General features: G+C 41.7%; 2 protein-coding genes across 6 annotated transcripts in view; one reads left to right on the top strand and one right to left on the bottom strand.

Annotated features, from left to right (window-relative positions):
- The window catches only part of LOC149162863 (putative cinnamyl alcohol dehydrogenase 1), a 378702-nt gene that overhangs the window by 86734 nt on the left and 274212 nt on the right, over positions 1–17756 (bottom strand). The gene's annotated exons all lie outside the window — the stretch shown is intronic.
- LOC149162864 (uncharacterized) overlaps positions 11138–17756 on the top strand; it is a 60541-nt gene continuing 53922 nt past the window's right edge. The window contains exon 1 of the mRNA XM_089437618.1: positions 11138–11364. Coding sequence (XP_089293744.1) covers positions 11138–11364 — 227 coding nt within the window. The remainder of the gene's footprint in view (positions 11365–17756) is intronic.

The following is a 17756-nucleotide window of genomic DNA, read 5'->3' on the forward strand; positions in this document are numbered from 1 at the left end:
CTCCAACTCCTCCTGCTCCTGCTCCTGCTCCTGCTCCTCCTCCTCCTCCTCCTCCCCCTCATCCTGCACTAACCAATCATCAGTGGGATCCATGAGAGGCCTTTCGGTCTCAACCCTCCATTCAGCAGTGGTGTCAATCCCATCCAATGAGATGGCATCCATATCAGGTGTCTTCTCTAGTTGCCTCACCCACAATCAAAGATTGTAGTAGACATAGACCATGTCATTAAGTCTATGGGACTCCAACCTGTACAAAGTTCATGAAATAATAATTAATAATTAATATTATAAAAAAATATTGTTTAATGAATTCAAAAATTTATTTGGAAATTTGCAATATTTTAATTTTTAAATGTTTAAGTGTTAACCTATTGCGCTTCTTGTTGTGTATTTTTTCAAATACACTCCAATTGCGCTCACATCCTGAGGAGCTGCATGTTTGGCTGAGGATGCGTACGGCAAGCTTTTGCAAAAGGGGTACTTTGCCACCATACATCTTCCACCATGCGTCTACAACAAAATTACAAATAAAATTTTAAATAAACATAAGAAAACAATGGAATTTGAAGAGACAATGAAATTTGAAACAAAGTTACAAAGTACAAACTAAAAAATACCTGGCATTTTAATCGTCCTATCAGTGACAGCCATCTCAAAGCCAAATGTGCCACCTGACATCTTATATGTCTCAATTTGTTTAGAGATCTCTATACGTTGTTCTGGAGATCTCACCATCTTCTGGACACAGGATAATAATCCATCCATGACCTCAGCACCAAAATCAAACCCACGTGCATAAGAAAATGCAGGGTTCAGGAAAAGCCCAGTAGCGTGAATGGGACGATGGAGTGTGTTGTTCCATCGCTCATCAATCACTTCCCATAGAAGGAGTTGTTTCTGAAACCCATAATCTCCCTTATCATTATAGTAGGACTGAATGGCTTCTTTGGCCCTGTCCATGGCTTCATACAAATAGCCCATTGCGGGCTTCTCACCATCAACCAACCGAAGAACCTTTACCAAAGGTTCAGTAACGGCGCACACCTCCTGCACTCCCGCCCAGAAGTCTTCCTGGTATGAAACTAGTCTGCATACCGCCTCTCCTTCTGGTTTGCGGCTCATTGACGAAGCACGCCACTCCTCTGAAAGAAACATTCTCTTCAAATCCCACATAGAATTCAAGAGGGATTGAAGAGATATGAAACTCGTCGCAAACCGTGTAATGGCGGGGCGCACCAACTCTTTGTTGTTGGTGCATTTTCTCATCAAGCTAAGCACAGATGTATGATTGTAAATAAATTTTGTGATGCTTTTTGATGAGTTAACAATATCTTTGACAAAGGGAATTTTCCCTATGTCCTCTAACATCAAATCAATACAATGGGCAGCACAAGGTGTCCAAAATAAAGTAGGATGCCTGTCCATAAGCATTCTACCAGCAGCAACATAATTTGCAGCATTGTCCGTTATGACTTGGACAACATTTTCTGCACCCACCTCCAAAATAAACACATCCAGCAAATCACATAAAGTTCTTGCATCTTTGATTTGATGAGTTGCATCAATAGATTTGATAAACATAGTCCCCTTGGGACAACTAACCAAGAAGTTTATAAGGGTTCTCCCCTTTTGGTCAGTCCAACCATCTGACATAACAGTGCATCCTGTTTGTGCCCATGATGCCCTAAAATCCTCCAATCTTTGGGTGCAGTCACGCTTTTCCTCTTGAAGAATCCGGCCTCTGAAATCATGATAAGAAGGGATTTTGTACCCCGGGCCAACACTGGCAATAGCATCAACAACAGGTTGGAAAAATGGATTATTCCTTACAATGCTGAAAGGAATATCACTCCAGAGGAGAAATTTTGCCATCAACCTATCAGCTTGTTCTTTTTCAGTTCTTTTTAGCATTGAACCGATAGTTGGTTGTGAACCAGGTGTGGTTCGAGGAACAAAAAATGATGATGCAGCTACCGAATTGACTGACGCTGCAGTAGAACCAGTGCCACTTGGTCCACTTCCTTCAGCTGACCTTCTTAGTTGCATTTTGAGTTCTTCTTTGGCCTCTCTAGTGTGCTCTAATTCTCCCAATGCTCTCATGGCTCTTTGGATAAGTTCAGGATTTGTATTTATACAGGGCCCCACATCATGTCCAGGGATTTGTGCAAGGTGGTACTTCAACCTGTACACCCCCCCCGCGTATCTCCTTTCCACACAACTTGCAATTCAAGTTTTGTCTATCATTCGGAGCTTTAGGTTCACCATATTCCCAGAAAGGATCCAATTTCCTTGGCATGTTTGTTTTTGAATTTTGAATTTGCAAACCTATGGAAAAATAAGGATTAGGAAATAGGAATTTAGGATTACAAATTACAATTTAGCATTTACAAAATTACAAGTTAATTATTTCCAAAATCCCAAGTTACCCAACCAAATGGCAAATGCCAAAAAACAATGAAAATAAAAAAACATAAACAATGTTTAAAAAAAATGAAAATAAAAATAAAAAATTGGCTCCCATAGTCATACCAAGTTACCCATCCCAAATCAATGAAAAATTACAAAAAATTATTTAAAATCAATTAAAACAAAAGGAAAATGGTGCCCATATGAAATTTCTCAACCAAAAACAATGAAAAACAAAGTTTATAACAAGGAAAACAAAAAAAAAATAATCTACATACCGTTTTTATGGACAAATTGGTGATCTTGTCTTGGATTTCTTTTAAAAACACTTGGATTCGCTCCCAAACCCTTCAGCTCTTCTCCACAAGGCGTCTCCTCCTCCTCTGCGCGGCGACAGTCAGAAATGAAAAAACAAAAATCGATTTTCATAGCTTATAACCCGCTGCCCGCGCCCTCGGCGCTTTTTTCAAATTAAATCGCGCTTTTTTCGAAAAAAACGCGCTTTTTTCGGAAAAAAAAGCGCTACAAAAAAAGTGCCGCTTTTTTCGTATAAAACGCGCATTTTATGCGGCAAAGGGAAAAACGCGCGATTTAATCGCGCTTTTAACAACATTGCTTTTGACAACCCTTGTCTTTGAGCGATGTTTGCTTATATGGTTGCAGCCTCAAAAAGACCTGATCCCCTTCTTGAAATTGGTGCTCTGAGCGATGTTGGTCGGCCTGTTGCTTCATACGGTTCTGAGCTTAATGAAGATTCTCGCGCAGATGGGCGAGCATGGTTGCGCGGTGTTGTAGGAGTTGATCCACGGCTTGTACTTTGGAGCACCCCATGAGATAAGAAGTAGGGGAAGGCGGAAGTTGACCATAGACTGCTTCATAGGGAGTCATTTTGGTGGTGGCATGATAGTTGGTGTTATACCACCATTCAGCCAGAGGTAACCACTGTACCCAAAGGTGTTGCTTTTCTGAAGTGAAACACCTAAGGTAGGTTTCTAGACATTTTTTGACGGCTTCGGTTTGACCATCTGTTTGCGGATGATATGAAGTACTGAGTTTGAGTTGAGTGCCTTGTATTCTGAAGAGTTCCTACCAAAAATTACTGGTGAAGATCGGGTCGCGGTCGGACACAATAGAAGTGGGCATGCCATGCAATTTGAAGATCTGATCCATGAAAGTTTGAGCAACCAAAGTTGGTGTAAACGGTTGGGGTAGGGCGCAGAAATGAGCATACTTCGACAGTCGGTCCACAACCACCATGATGACTGACTTGTTCCCAGACTTTGCAAGACCTGTAATGAAATCCATGGAGACCTCCGTCCAAATTGACGCCGGAATGGGCAATGGTTTTAATGTGCCTGGTGTGTTGACGGTTTCCCCTTTGTGGCATTGACAGACGTCACATTCTGCTACGAAAGTAAGGATGTCCTGTTTCATGCCGGTCCAAAAAAATGATCTTCTGGTGCGAGCATACGTCTTCTGAAAGCCCGAATGTCCTGCAATGGGAGATGAGTGCAATTCTGCCAAAATGCGACTTTTGAGGGTGGATGTTGGTGATATTACGACTCTGTCCTTGTAGCGAAGAATATCATTCTGCCACGAGTAGCCCTTGCTGGAATTAGGATCTACCTGCAATTGAGAAATGAGTTGGGAGAGCCCAGGATGTGAAAACCATTCCCTGCGAGCCTCTTCAATCCAGTCTGGAATGGGGAGGGAAATTGCGAGCAGAGTACTTTCCTCCTCAAATTGGCGTGACAATGCATCTGCTACACTGTTGTCTTTCCCTTTCTTGTAAATGATCTCATAATCATATCCCAGCATTTTGGCTAACCATTTATTTTGTTGTGCGGAAGATAGGCGTTGCTCCAAAAATATTTAAGACTGTGATGTTCTGTGCGGATTTGGAAACGTCGCCCCAACAAGTAAGGTCACCAGGTCTCGACTGCATGTAAGATGGCCATCATTTCCTTCTCGTAGGTAGATTGGCCCAGATTCCTCCCACTTAATTGTTGGCTGGTGAAGGCCAATGGTCGCCCTTCCTGCATTAAGACCGCTCCAATACCTGTACCCAAAGCATCACATTCAATGACAAAGGATTTGGTGAAGTCAGGTAGTGCTAAGACGGGAGTGGAACACATGGCGGTTTTGAGAGCGGTAAATACCTGTTGTGCTTCCTCGTTCCAGAAGAAGGAATGTTTCTTTAGGAGTTGAGTTAGGGGCTTCGCTATGCGGCCATAGTTGCGGACAAATTTACGATAATAGCCTGTGAGACCCAAAAATCCTCTCAAGTTTCTCAAGGTCTTAGGTTGAGGCCATTCTTGCATTGCCTGGATCTTTTTGGGGTCCACCTTGACACCTTCACGCCCCACAATGTGGCCCAAATACTCAACTTCTTCCATGCCAAACGAACACTTAGACATCTTGACAAATAATTTATGCGTGCGGAGCAGTTGCAAGAGTAGATCTACATGCTGAAGATGTGCTGCCCAAGTGCCACTATAGATGAGGATGTCATCGAAGAACACAAGGACAAATTTTCTGAGATATGGTTTGAGGAGGTGATTCATAAGGCTCTGAAATGTAGAGGGGGCATTACAGAGACCAAATGGCATGACCAGGAACTCATAATGGCCTTCATGAGTTCTGAAAGCCGTCTTGGGAATGTCAACTTCCTTCATGCGAATTTGGTGGTAGCCTGAGCGAAGATCCAACTTAGTGAAGAATTGAGCCCCATTGAGTTCGTCCAGCAAATCGTCAACCACCGGGATGGGAAATTTATCTTTGACTGTCAACTTATTGAGGGCCCTGAAGTCGAGACACATCCGCCACTTCCCATCTTTCTTGAGGACCATGACCACTGGGGATGAATAAGGACTAATGCTGGGACGAATGACACCTGCTTCCAACAATTCCTTGATGATTTTTTCTATTTCATTCTTTTGGGTGAACGGATATCTGTATGGCCGCACATTTGGGGGTTGGGCCCCTGGAACCAATGTGATGCTATGATCATGTTCCCCTTGCGAGGGTGGAAGCTCATGAGGCTTGTCAAAGACCGTCCGATGTTTATTTAAAATCTATTGCATCTCAGGATGAATTGGCAGAGACATGGTGTCGACTACCTGGATGGCATTAAATTGAGCTACCACTCCATGATGGCCCTTTTTTAAAAAATTTTCCCTCCTATGCGAGCTGATGATAGAGGGGGCTCCCGCCTGTAGTCCACGGAGGGTATGTGTGGAGTTGTTCTGCTTAAAACTCATATATAACTCCTGGAAATCCATTATGATTGGCCCAAGAGTGCGGAGCCATTCCGCGCCTAGGACAATGTCGCAACCCCCCATGTGTATTGCAAACATGTGGGTTTTCAATTGATAATCCCCCATTTGAAGTTTGACATTTTCACAGCAACCTTCACATTTCATTGTGCCCCCATCTGCAATCTGGACTTGGAAGTTAGAAACTGCCCGGACAAAACAATGTGCTGCTTCAGCGATCTTTTGATGGATGAAATTATGGGTACTTCCACTATCAATCAAGACTACCACTGGGCGATGTTTAAGAAAACCCCTGATTTTGAGAGTTTGAGGGGAAGAAATTCCTGCCAATGCATTTAGCGAAATAATTGGTTCATCAGATACAATCTCCTTTTGGTTATCTTCTTCGATCGCCTCCGGTTCCTCAAGTGGTGGCTCTTCCTCGGTGGAGCTGTAGTCAGTGGCATCTATTTGAAAAAACTTGGGCTCTTTGCATTTATGACCCGGGGAATATTTTTCATCACGGTAGTAACATAGTCCTTGCTTCCTTCTTTCGGCCATTTCCGCAGGTGACACCTTTTGAATCTTAAGTGTCTGAGTCGTGTTGGGAGCCTGTGAGGGACGACCTTTAGCGGGGAAGTTGGGGCGGCTGGATTGGGCTGTTAATGCACGTTCCACCTTACGAGCTACCTGGCAAGCCTCTGTCCATGTGGGAGGGTGGTGGAGTAGAACCTGAGCTTTGATGGCTTCTTTAAGACCGCTGATAAAGCATTCCATGTAGAACTCATCTGTGAGACCCTTAGTGCGGAAGGCTAAGGCTTCAAAAGCAGTAATATATTCCTCCACTGTACCCGTCTGTCGGAGCTTAGTGAGACGCCCCAAAAAAGAGTCTTCCTGTTCAAAGCGATTTCGAAGAGCTTTGGCAAATTGGGCCCAATTTTGAAAATGTCCATTACAACGCTGATGCCATTCCTTCCATTGCCATCGTTCATTGTCCAAGTACATGGTGCCCACCATAAGCTTAGTCCCCTCATCTATGATATGATTCAATTGGAAATACTGCTCCATTTGTGCTAGCCATGCGGACGTGTGAGAACCGTCAAATTTATGCATATCCAACTTGGGAGGTCGCTGACTGGGTGGTGGATGGGTGTGCCAGATGTACGGAGAGTGGCTAGACTCACCCTCATGGTATTCATGGCCATTATACGCCTCCTCGTGGGCTGGCTCCTTGCCCTTCGAGAGTGCATCATGTATCTGGAGACTTATTCCTTTAAGCTCAAGTTGGATATCCTTCACCACAGTTTGGAGGGAGTTCACATGGTCTTCAATTTTGTCTATCCTTTCATTGGCCATCGCTTGAGCGCGAGTTTCTACCATACACCAACCTGATGAAAAATTGGGACCGCCTAAAAAATTTTTACTAAGAAATTGAATGGTACCACCGTGCTCAGCTCGTCGTCCTAATTCTGATGGGCTAGATCACCAATAAGCGCCCCGGAAGATCTCAGACTCGTTTTTTTTTTTTTTTTTTTTTTTTGGAAAACTCCCAACGGAGTTTTACTCCTTCCTGATCAATACTGCAGTCGCCAAATCCTCAAAATGTCAATTTCGCCAAAAGTCTTGCGAAAATTATATCTAGGTACAGGAACCCTTCACAACTACTCCGATCTGGTGGATCTGAGAGATCTGAATGGTGGAACAACTGCTGCTGCTGATCTGATGGAGCTGCGGGACTGATGTCTGCTGCTGCTGATCTGATGGAGCTGCGGGACTGATGTCTGCTGCTGCTGCACTTGCTGATCTGGAATAGATGATGTGTGATCCCCCGATAGAAAGGGAACTATGGTCTTGAGGAGTGTCAGGTGCTACAGATCGCAATATACATAAGGGTCTGACAGTAGTACTCGACCCAATGTTTTAGGGCTCTAACTAAGGAGGATCGACCGTACCCTTAGCCGTACAACCCGACTACCCTATCGTACGGGCAAGTAATCTCTCCGAGTGCTGTTCTCGATGTACTGTAGACACAAGACGGCCGAAGGTTTATCTATCGCGAGGTTTCAAGGGAGATAGGGGGCTTCCTATATACCCAGAGGGTACGTGGAAGACAGTCCGTGCGCAGTTCTGTCTAATGCGCTACTACTCGAAGGGGTACCCACAGGGGTTACAAGGGAGTCCAACAGACGTGACCACCTCTTGTATTTCCTGCGTGCATGCCTCCCCAAATCTGCAGGTTTATGCGCTTAACGACAGATCTCGTGGTTTAAAGACGCCGGAACACGTCTCTAGCCAAAAAAAAATTTGCTAAAATTTGGAGATCCCACCGAGCCCTGGAAAGTGCTCTGATACCACTTGTTATGCTCTTAACCTGCAAAGTAATACCCAAACACAGAATATGCGAAGAAAAGATACCCAAAACACAGAATATGCGAAGAAAAGATACCCAGAACACAGAATAGCAATGATTTTATTATTCAGAGAGAAATGTTCACAGGCCTCTTCGAGGGGGCAACCTCCAATAGAGCAGAGCTCGATTACAAAAACAAGACACGATACTCCTCGCAGGGAGTCTCTATCCTTTATATATGACTCATACATGCAATACCATGGGCCAATACCGTGGGTTTTATTAATACCATCTATCTAATACTACCGCCCATTTACCATCTATCTAATACTACCGCCCATTTGCAACTAACTGTGGTCCCGTCATTAATTGCGGGTTAACCACTTACAAATATTAATATGGGCTTTATTGACTCTTGACTATGACGTGATCCCATGACATAAATAAGGGGGTTAAGGTGGGACCCTAACATCAGATGTGCTCTAAGCCTCAAACTTTGCAAGGAGACTTGGTCACATGCATTCCAAAGAACTTAGAAAGTGTTTTGGGAAATTCCACCAAGAAGTGATTTTATTAAAGTAATTAATATTTTTAATGGCGTTCCTAAGTCTAAACTTAGGAAAATTAAAATATTAATGGGTATTAATCTATTACATGGGTGAAACTTGTAGAAAAAGACACGGATCAAGCCAAAATAATCTGAGCCTTTTATTATGATTTAATCTAAGCCGTTGGTTATCCAACTGAAAGATATAAGAAGGGGCTTGACGATCATTTGGAAAACACACTAGGCAGATACTCAGTTGCCCAAGTAAAATCGATTTTCTCACTGGTCGAAGTTTGGCAAGAGAAAATCGATTCAGAGGGAGAGTTGTAAGTGGAGGAGAGACAAATAGGGTTTAGCATCAATCAGGGAGACAGGGACGAAGACACAGAGCAGTAGAAGGTATAGCATTGGGCAGATTGATGCTGGGAGAGGTAACGATGGCTTGAATGACGCAAACATTGCGCAGGCCAGTCCAGAGGCCATAGAAAGTGATGTTGGGCAAGCCAGAGAGATGCAGAGGGTGGAGGAACTTCTCTCTCGGGTCAGATACTTGTTCAGGAACATCTATAAATTTTTCTCAGAAAGCCTTGTTCTATACTGTTGGATGTAATTTGTACATGAAGATTTTTGTTGAAGAATAATAAAACCCTCATCTGCTGCACCAGTTTTCCTGCATTGGATTTTTCCGGGCACAATTGTCCAAAAATAACTGTCATTGTGATTGTATTTGTGCCAACATTTTACTTGCATTTACTTTCTGCAATGCTTTAATTGTGAAGGTTGCAGTAGAATATGTTTAGATATTTTCCGTAAGAATACAGTAGATAACTTATTTATGAGATAATAAGTAGAAGAAATAATATTAATCATTGTAGTAGGATTTCTATTTATAAATTTTCACATGGTATCAAAGCTATAGGGAAGCAGAAGAGAAAAGCCGGAGGATCCAGCACTGAAAAGAGAGGGGAATTCGAAATTCCTACAAGGGCAGAATTGCGAATCTCCTAGAGAATTGAAGTTCAAACCAAGGAGATTAGATTTCATGGGAAAATTCTCTCTGAGTGAACCGACAGAGAGGTAAGTCTTTTCCAATCGAAATTTATCAATGGTAGAAGGGACAATGCAACAAAAGATTCAGCAAGGAGGATTATCTCAGGTGGGACACAATTTTTCCTACGGCAGTTGCTGGGATAGGTTAGCGTCAGAAAGTGGCACAATATGGATATTCAAAGAGTCTCAAATTTATCTACCAGATTAAATGAAGAATTCACATGTCTAGCTAATTCAACGTCAGCGGATGTTTGGTACATTGATAGTGGGGCTTCAGCTCATATGAATGGAGTATGAGAGCATTTCTCAAGCTATCAAGAAGAACAAATGCACCTCCAAATAATTATGGGAAACAGAACGAAATGTAATCCAGTAGCGAGAGGCACCATAACTTTTCAGACAGAACCAAGGACCAACATCTGAACCACCAATGTTCTACATGTGCCAGGATTAGGAATGAATTTAATTTCAGTGTCCCAATTAAAGGACAAGGGATATGATGTATACTTCATCGGGAAGAAAGTACATGTTAAGCATTCAAGCTGGAAGAAGAAAAAGCAAATTGGGGTTCGAAGCAACAAGTTATATAGGTTCCAACTTGAATCACCAATGGCATTGATAGGAAACAACTATAATGGTGAGGAGCGAAACGAATTATGGCACAGGCGAATGGGGCACTTACACCATGGAGCACTGAGGAAGCTCAGAGAGACTATTACAGGGGTACCAGTCCTAAGTAGTGAACATGATGACTTGTGCAGAGGATGTATGCTAGGAAAGTACGCTAAAGCAAATTTTTCAGAAGTAACAATAGAGCAAAGGATGTACTAGGATTAATACACTCAGATATTTGCAGTCCTATGTCTGCAAGGGCTCTTAGTGGTGGCGAATACTTCGTCACTTTTATCGATGATCACTCTAGAAAAACCTGGATCTATTTCTTAAAGACCAAGAATGATGTCTTTGATTGTTTGCGAGAGTTTAAGGCTCTTGTTGAAAATATGACAGGGAAAAAGATAAAGGTATTGCATTCAAATAATGGTGGAGAATATACAAACAAAGATTTCACAGATTTCTGCGCGAAGGAGAGCATCAAAAGAGAGCGGACAACTCCATATAATCCGAAGCAGAATGGAGTGGCAGAATGGAAGAACCGCACTATTGTTGGGGTAGCCAAAGCCATCTTGTATGATCAGGATCTACCTAAGTATCTATGGGAAGAAGCTTGCAACACGACAGTATACATCCATAACAGAACTCTTCATAAAGCATTGGGAAAGGGAACACCCGAAGGAGTGTTCACAGGGAAGAAGCTGGAAGTCAGTCATCTCAGGATATTTGGAAGCGTGGCTTATTGCCACATTCTAGACAAGAAGCGCAACAAACTAGATCAAACTACAAATAAGGGGTATCTTGTGGGATACAACGAGACCTCAAAGGCATATAGAATCTACATTCCTGGCAGTAGGAAGATTGTAGTAAGACGGGATGCAAAGTTCATAGAAGATAGAGCTTTTAGGAAATCGTGAAATGTCTGCAGAAGATCAGTCAGGAGATGTTCCGTTAGTCCAAGAGCAGCAGGGGCAGCAAGAAAGACAGACAGGAGAGCATACACTTAGGTTGAGTGCAGTGACCAGCACCAGTGTCTCCTCAAAAGGAGGAAATGCAGATGCTTCTCAACAGACAGAACGACAAGATCAGGAGGAAGAGTTGGTTGAGCCTCCCACCACTAGTGGTAGAACGAGCAGAGAAGTGCGGTAGACATTGAGGGACGCAAAGGAGTTTGTTGGAGCTCCTAGAGCCAAGAAGAGGTAGCGTAGACAACCAGATAGATACCAAGCATTGGTAGCTCAGGTTGAAGAACCCTCTAGCTTTCAGGAAGTTATTCAACACCAAGTATGGGTGGATGCCATGGTGGAAGAGTACAACTCCATCATGACAAATGATGTCTGGGAAGTAGTACCTATATCAAAAAATAGATCAGTTGTAGGATCATGATGGATCTACAAGATCAAGTATGTTGCAGACGACAACATAGAGAAGTACAAGGCAAGGTTCATAGCAAAGGGGTATGCTCAGAAAGAAGGAATAGACTATGAAGAGACCTTCGCCCCAGTTGCTCAATACACCTCTATCAGATCTGTTATATCCCTAGCAGCTCAAATGGGATGGGAGATTCACCAGATGGATGTCAAGACAACATTCTTGAACGAACTGATAGAAGAGGTGTATATATAACAACCCGAAGACTTCGAAACTCATGAAAAGAAATCCCATGTTTGCAGGTTAAAAAAAGCCTTGTACATGCTCAAGCAAGCACCCAGAGCATGGTATGGTCAAATTGATAGTTACTTGCAATAGTTGGGATTTGTCAAGAGTGATGTTGATCCCAATCTCTACTATTTACTAGTAAAGAATGAGCCACTTATTCCGGTACTATATGTAGATGACCTGTTCCTAACTAGGTCATCTAGGCTCATCTAGGACTGCAAGAAGAATCTTGAAACCGAATTCGACATGAAGGACTTGGGATTGATGCATTATTTTCTGTGGTTGGAAGTTTGGCAGAAGAATGGGGAGATCCTCCTTGGACAAGGAAGGTATGCTGCAAAAATTCTGAAGAGATTTAGGATGCAGGATTGCTGATCCATGGTCTACCCCCATGATCACCAACTGGAATAAAATAGATGCATCAGAGGACAAAGAAGTAGATACCACCTTGTACAGACAGCGCATCGGATCGCTTATGTATCTGGTCAACATTTGTTTTTCTTTCAACACCCTTAGTCAGTTCATGGTGGAACCAAAAAGGGTGCATTGGGCAGCGGCAAGACACATACTCAGGTATGTACATGGAACAGTCAGATATGGGTTGAAGTACTCTAGAGAGGAGGACATTAGTTTGAATGGGTTCACCAATGCAAATTGGGAAGGTAACTCAGTAGACCGAAAAAGTACCTCAAGGTACTGCTTCAGTGTTGGATCAGGGATGATATCTTGGTGCAACGGGAAGCAGAAATTGGTAACATTGATTTTAGCAGAAGAACAACTACATGTGAAGCCATATGGCTCAGAAAATTGCTTGTAAGCCTATTCAGAAAAAGGATGGAAGCGACCAAGGTTTACGGTGATAATCAGAAATGCATCAAACTCTCTAAGAATCCAGTATTTCATGATCTTTTGAAACATATAGATATTAGTTGTCAATTTATCACAAACAATGTTCAGCGTGGGGCAGTATAGCTACAATATGTTCCCACAGGAGAGCAGGTGACTGATATACTCATAAAGGCTCTCGGAAGAGCTAAGTTTACTCAATTCAGAGAACAATTGGGTATGGTTGAAAATCCGTTTCAGTGGCAGCAGCAACTTACAGTGCAGGGACAGTTGGCAGTGGAAGCACAGATGCAAAAATTCAGAGGGAGTTGTAGTACAGATCTAGTAATTGCAGTGGCAGTGTCAAAGGCAGCAGCAGTACAGTTGTAGCAACAATGCAGTAGTTGGTGGACAACATGTTAGACATCAGCAACGCAAAGGACGATGCTCCAAAGTCAAAGCAGTATGCAACAACGGTATATTGCTAGAGAAAATTCCTAGCAAGAGGAAGTGTTGATTTGGGATCGCAGTGGATGTGCTCTAAGCCTCAAATTTTGCAGGGTGGCTTGGTCACATGCATTCCAAAGAACCCGAAAAGCGTTTTGGGAAATTCCACCCATAAGTGATTTTATTAAAATAATTAATATTTTTAATGGGGTTCCTAAGTCTAAACTTAGGAAAATTAAAATATTAATGGGTATTAATCTAATCACAGATGAAACTTCTAGAAAAAAGACACGGATCAAGACAAAACAATTTGAGCCTTTGATTATAACTTAATCTAGGTCGTTGGTTATCCAACAAGAAGATATAAGGGGCTTGAGGGTCATTTGGAAAATACACTAGGCAGATACTCAGTTGCCCAAGTAAAATCGATTTTCTCACTGGTTGAAGTTCAGCAAGAGAAAATTGATTCAGAGCCAGAGTTGTAGGTGGAGAAGAGACAGAGAGGCTTCAACATCAGTTAGGGAGACAAGGACGAAGACGCAGAGCAGTAGAAGGGACAGCACTGGGTAAATTGACGCTGGGAGAGGCAACACTGGCTTGAGTGACACAGGCAATGCGCAGGCTAATCCAGAGGCTAGAGAAAGTGATGTTGGGCAAGCCAAAGAGACGCAGAGGGTGGAGGAACTTCTCTCTCGAGTCAGATACTTGTTCAAGAACATCTGTAAATTTTTCTCAGAAAGCCTTCTTCTAAACTGTTGGATGTAATTTGTACATGAAGATTTTTGCTGAAGAATAATAAAACCCTCATTTGCTGAAACGGTTTTCTCGCATTGGGTTTTTCCAGGGACAATTGTCCAAAAATAACTGTGTCATTGTGATTGTATTTGTGCCAACATTTTACTTGCATTTACTTTCTGCAATGTTTTAATTATGAAGGTTGCAGTAGAATATGTTTCGATATTTTCCGTAAGAATACAACAGATAACTTAATTCTGAGATAATAAGTACAAGAAATAATATTAATCACCACAGTAGGATTTCTCTTTAGAAATTTTCAGACTTCTCTGGTTATAGAGAAATCTTCTCTAATTTGGTTGAGAGGGAGGTTGGTTTAAACATTATCCTTGGAGATAACACTGCATACCCTGTAAAAGGGTTTGGCTCAGTTTCTTTTCATTTGGATCTTGGAGAGACTATTCACCTTCAAGATTTTTTATATGTACATGATCTAAAGAAAAATATTGTACCTATATCTTCTCTAGAAGATAAAGGAATGAAGGTGGCTTTTATAAAACGAAAGGTGTTAACCAGCTAGAGAAAACAAACATGAAAAATGCTTTTACTCTTAGATCAAGAGTCGAAGGGCTTTACAAGGTCAATGGGAGACCTATTAAAGCTATGGCTCAAGAATGCAATTTCAATCAGATTGAGTTATGGCACCACAGATTCGTTCATCTTCATTATAAGGCACTGGCCAATAAAAGAAGATGGTTTCTGGAATGCTAGAAATCCAATCAAAACGTGGTGGTTTTTGCCCTAGTTATTAAAGTGGAAAGAAAATGAGAGGGCCTTTCCCCTCTAGTAGTACCAAATCTCATGACATCCTGTAGCTAATTCATTGATATTTATGTGGACCTATGCCAGTGACATCCATAGGTGGATATTTGTGTTATATCACCTTTGTGGATGATTTATCTAGAAAACATGGATATACTTTCTAAATCTCAAAGATGAAGCCTTTGATATGTTTAAAAATTTCGAAGAATTGATTGAAAACCAAACTAGAAAGAAAATCAAAGTCTTCAAATCAGGTAATGGAGGAAAATTCATTTCAAATGAATTCATTGACTTTTGCAAAGAAGTTGATATCAAGAAAGAGATCATTGTACCATATAATCCTGAACATAATGGTGTCGAAGAAAGAAAGAATATAACTATCTGTTGAATTTCCACAGTATTGAGTCTAGGTTAGAATCTTAAAATCACTGATGCTACCAAACCAAGAATCTCAACCAGAACTTTGCACAGCATAAAATATAAAGAAATAAATCACATATGCACAAGAATACAAATTTTTTAACAAATATTGTACAATAATGTACAACCTAATCTTTGTTATATTAAACCAAATATGAATAATACAACAGTCTATGGTATACAAGATACAATGACAATCTTCACTGCAGCGTCTATGTCGTATCTTGTCCTGCCAGTCCTTCGTTTCTGTACTGCTCACTAGTTTCCCCTTAGTCCTTCAAAGGACAACACATTGAAACTCTAGGAGGGCTGCCACTTAACACTACTGCAAGTCACTTCTGCTGCATGCACACGGGCTGATCAATCTGCTCTCTGGGTAGGCCTAATCCCGAGCTCCAAACTGCTAGGCTAGCAGTCACCTTAGTCCATCAAGGTGCTGCACTTCGGCACCAAACTTCACCCAACCTTTAGCTCCTCTTTGTCACTTCAAGATAGCTCGTCTAGGGCTATTTTGGGCTATCAACACGTTTCCCTCCACTAGATCAATGATGCCCAATTCTTCACTACGAAATATGCTCCCAATTGAAGTCTTCTCACCACCCAAGTCAACTCCAATACATGGCTTCCATAGGCTACAATACTCTGATCCAAATCTAGTCAATATCCTTAATCCAACACCTAAAAGAGCGCTATCATAAACTCACTGTATGCGGTATGCTCATATGTTGTAAGTCTGGCACTGATTAGGGCACAAAACATAGTCCCCTAACAGCCCCAAAATCTGCCTAGATTTGCCCTTAATTAGTGTGGTTTTCCTCCAATAGAAGGTTCTCCCTATTCGCTGTAATACTAGGTAGCTCCAAGCCCTTAACACAGACTTGGCCCTACTTTTATTACTGCGGCATCCTATAGGACCTTAGAATAGGCCTGTGGCAACCCTTCTTGGGGACTGTCCCACCTCCAACACGCCCTCAAACAGCCTGAAACTGACCTCCTCTCCTCAGCGCTCCAGCAAGGCAATTCAGCCTTCTCTCTAGCAACTCGAACCCCTGAAAAACCCTTCAAACAGTCCCTGAACTCCCATGCTGGTCTGTCCCTCCTTGCTTTGTCCAAAACAAAGATCTTATTCTCCTCAACGAGCTCTTGTCTTGTGTTATGTTGCATAAATGTATGAGTAAATAAGTCCTCCATCACCTTCTATTTATACACTAATAGAAGGGCTCCACGAATTTAGATGAAGAGACATGTCTATTGGACAAATTCCTCAAGCCTCGATGACTTGACTGTCCAAACATTAATTTTCAACTTCAAAAATTCACAACTTTGTTTCTAGAGCTTTGATTTGAGTGATCTTTGGAGCGTTGGAATCGGCACACCAAGCTCTATCACCTCAAATTTTCTCATGCTCAAATTCTTCATGGTTTTGGCCCTGTTGACCTCTACTGGTCAACTACCCATGCAGTACACCCCCTCTTTCTTTGCAAGAATGGGGCAGCACCTGATCAGCGTGTCCGTGCCATCCAGCAGTCATCAGCAGCTTGATCATTTCAATTGTAAACCCAGTATGCATGTATGAATTGTAAATAATCTAAGCAGATCAGAGTCATGTATGTAAAATTGCCTAGGTGGACCTAACTTTCTATGATAATCTATGTCCCGGAAGGTTTTTCGTCTCACCGATCTATGGATCGGCAGAGTTTTCTTTCAAACCTGACCCCAAAGCCGGGATGGATTTTGTCATTAGAACTTTAGGAGAATCCTAGTGTGTTAATCTGCTAGATTATAGTTGTGTCGCAAAACTGGGTGATTTATGAGGGTCTGTGTTAAATGGGCTTGTCCCCTTGAGATGTAAGTTGTAAAAGTCATGATGTAATGTGTCTTGAGGGTTGAAAATGTTTTAAATCCCCTCGTGAGTCCTAAGTCCTAGGTCCTAGGTGATGTTTCCAAAGTCTTAGTTCGATGATCCATTTAAAAAAAAAATGAAATAAAATAATAAAATAAATAAAAACTAAGAAATTTAAAAATTTTAAAAATGAAATAAAATAATAAATAATAAAAAATTTAAAAATTTAAAAAAATAATAATAAAAAATTAATTGAATAAATCGACGGATGAGATCAAGAGATGTCTTGATCCTCATCAACGGTCGAGATCATTTCTACATGGATCATTCGAACTAGCCGTTGGGATCATTTCCTTTATATAGGGTCTTAGGTGGTCATTTCAGATCATTCGATCTGTGAGTCAGATACTGAAAAAGCTCTCTTGTAAATCTGTTTCTGGTTAATAAAGGAAGACTTTGGGGTCCATATCTTGTTGGTGTTACTCTCTTGGAATGCTGTGAGATCATTTCATTTTCTGCATATGTTATTTTCAGCCATTAATAATAGCTTTTCGTAGAGTATTGTGAGCACAGGTATCTTGTTCACTTGCTGGGGTTTGGGTGCTGTTAGGGTTTCTGAAGTAATGGCAGGTATCTCCATTACTGTTTGAGATCTAGCAGCATTTTTGCCCTCTTTGTTGACGGTTGTTTTGAGCTGTGCAGAAAACATTTTCTGAAGGAAATTTGTGGGCGTTCAGGGAAGTTCTCGGCTGAACTAGCTAACTCCCGCAAGCATTTTTTTTGCTG

Source organism: Pinus tabuliformis, chromosome 5_2 (assembly GCF_031772625.1).
Source record: "Pinus tabuliformis cultivar Carrire ecotype Pingquan chromosome 5_2, CPIR1, whole genome shotgun sequence".
NCBI classification, from domain to species: Eukaryota; Viridiplantae; Streptophyta; class Pinopsida; order Pinales; family Pinaceae; genus Pinus; species Pinus tabuliformis.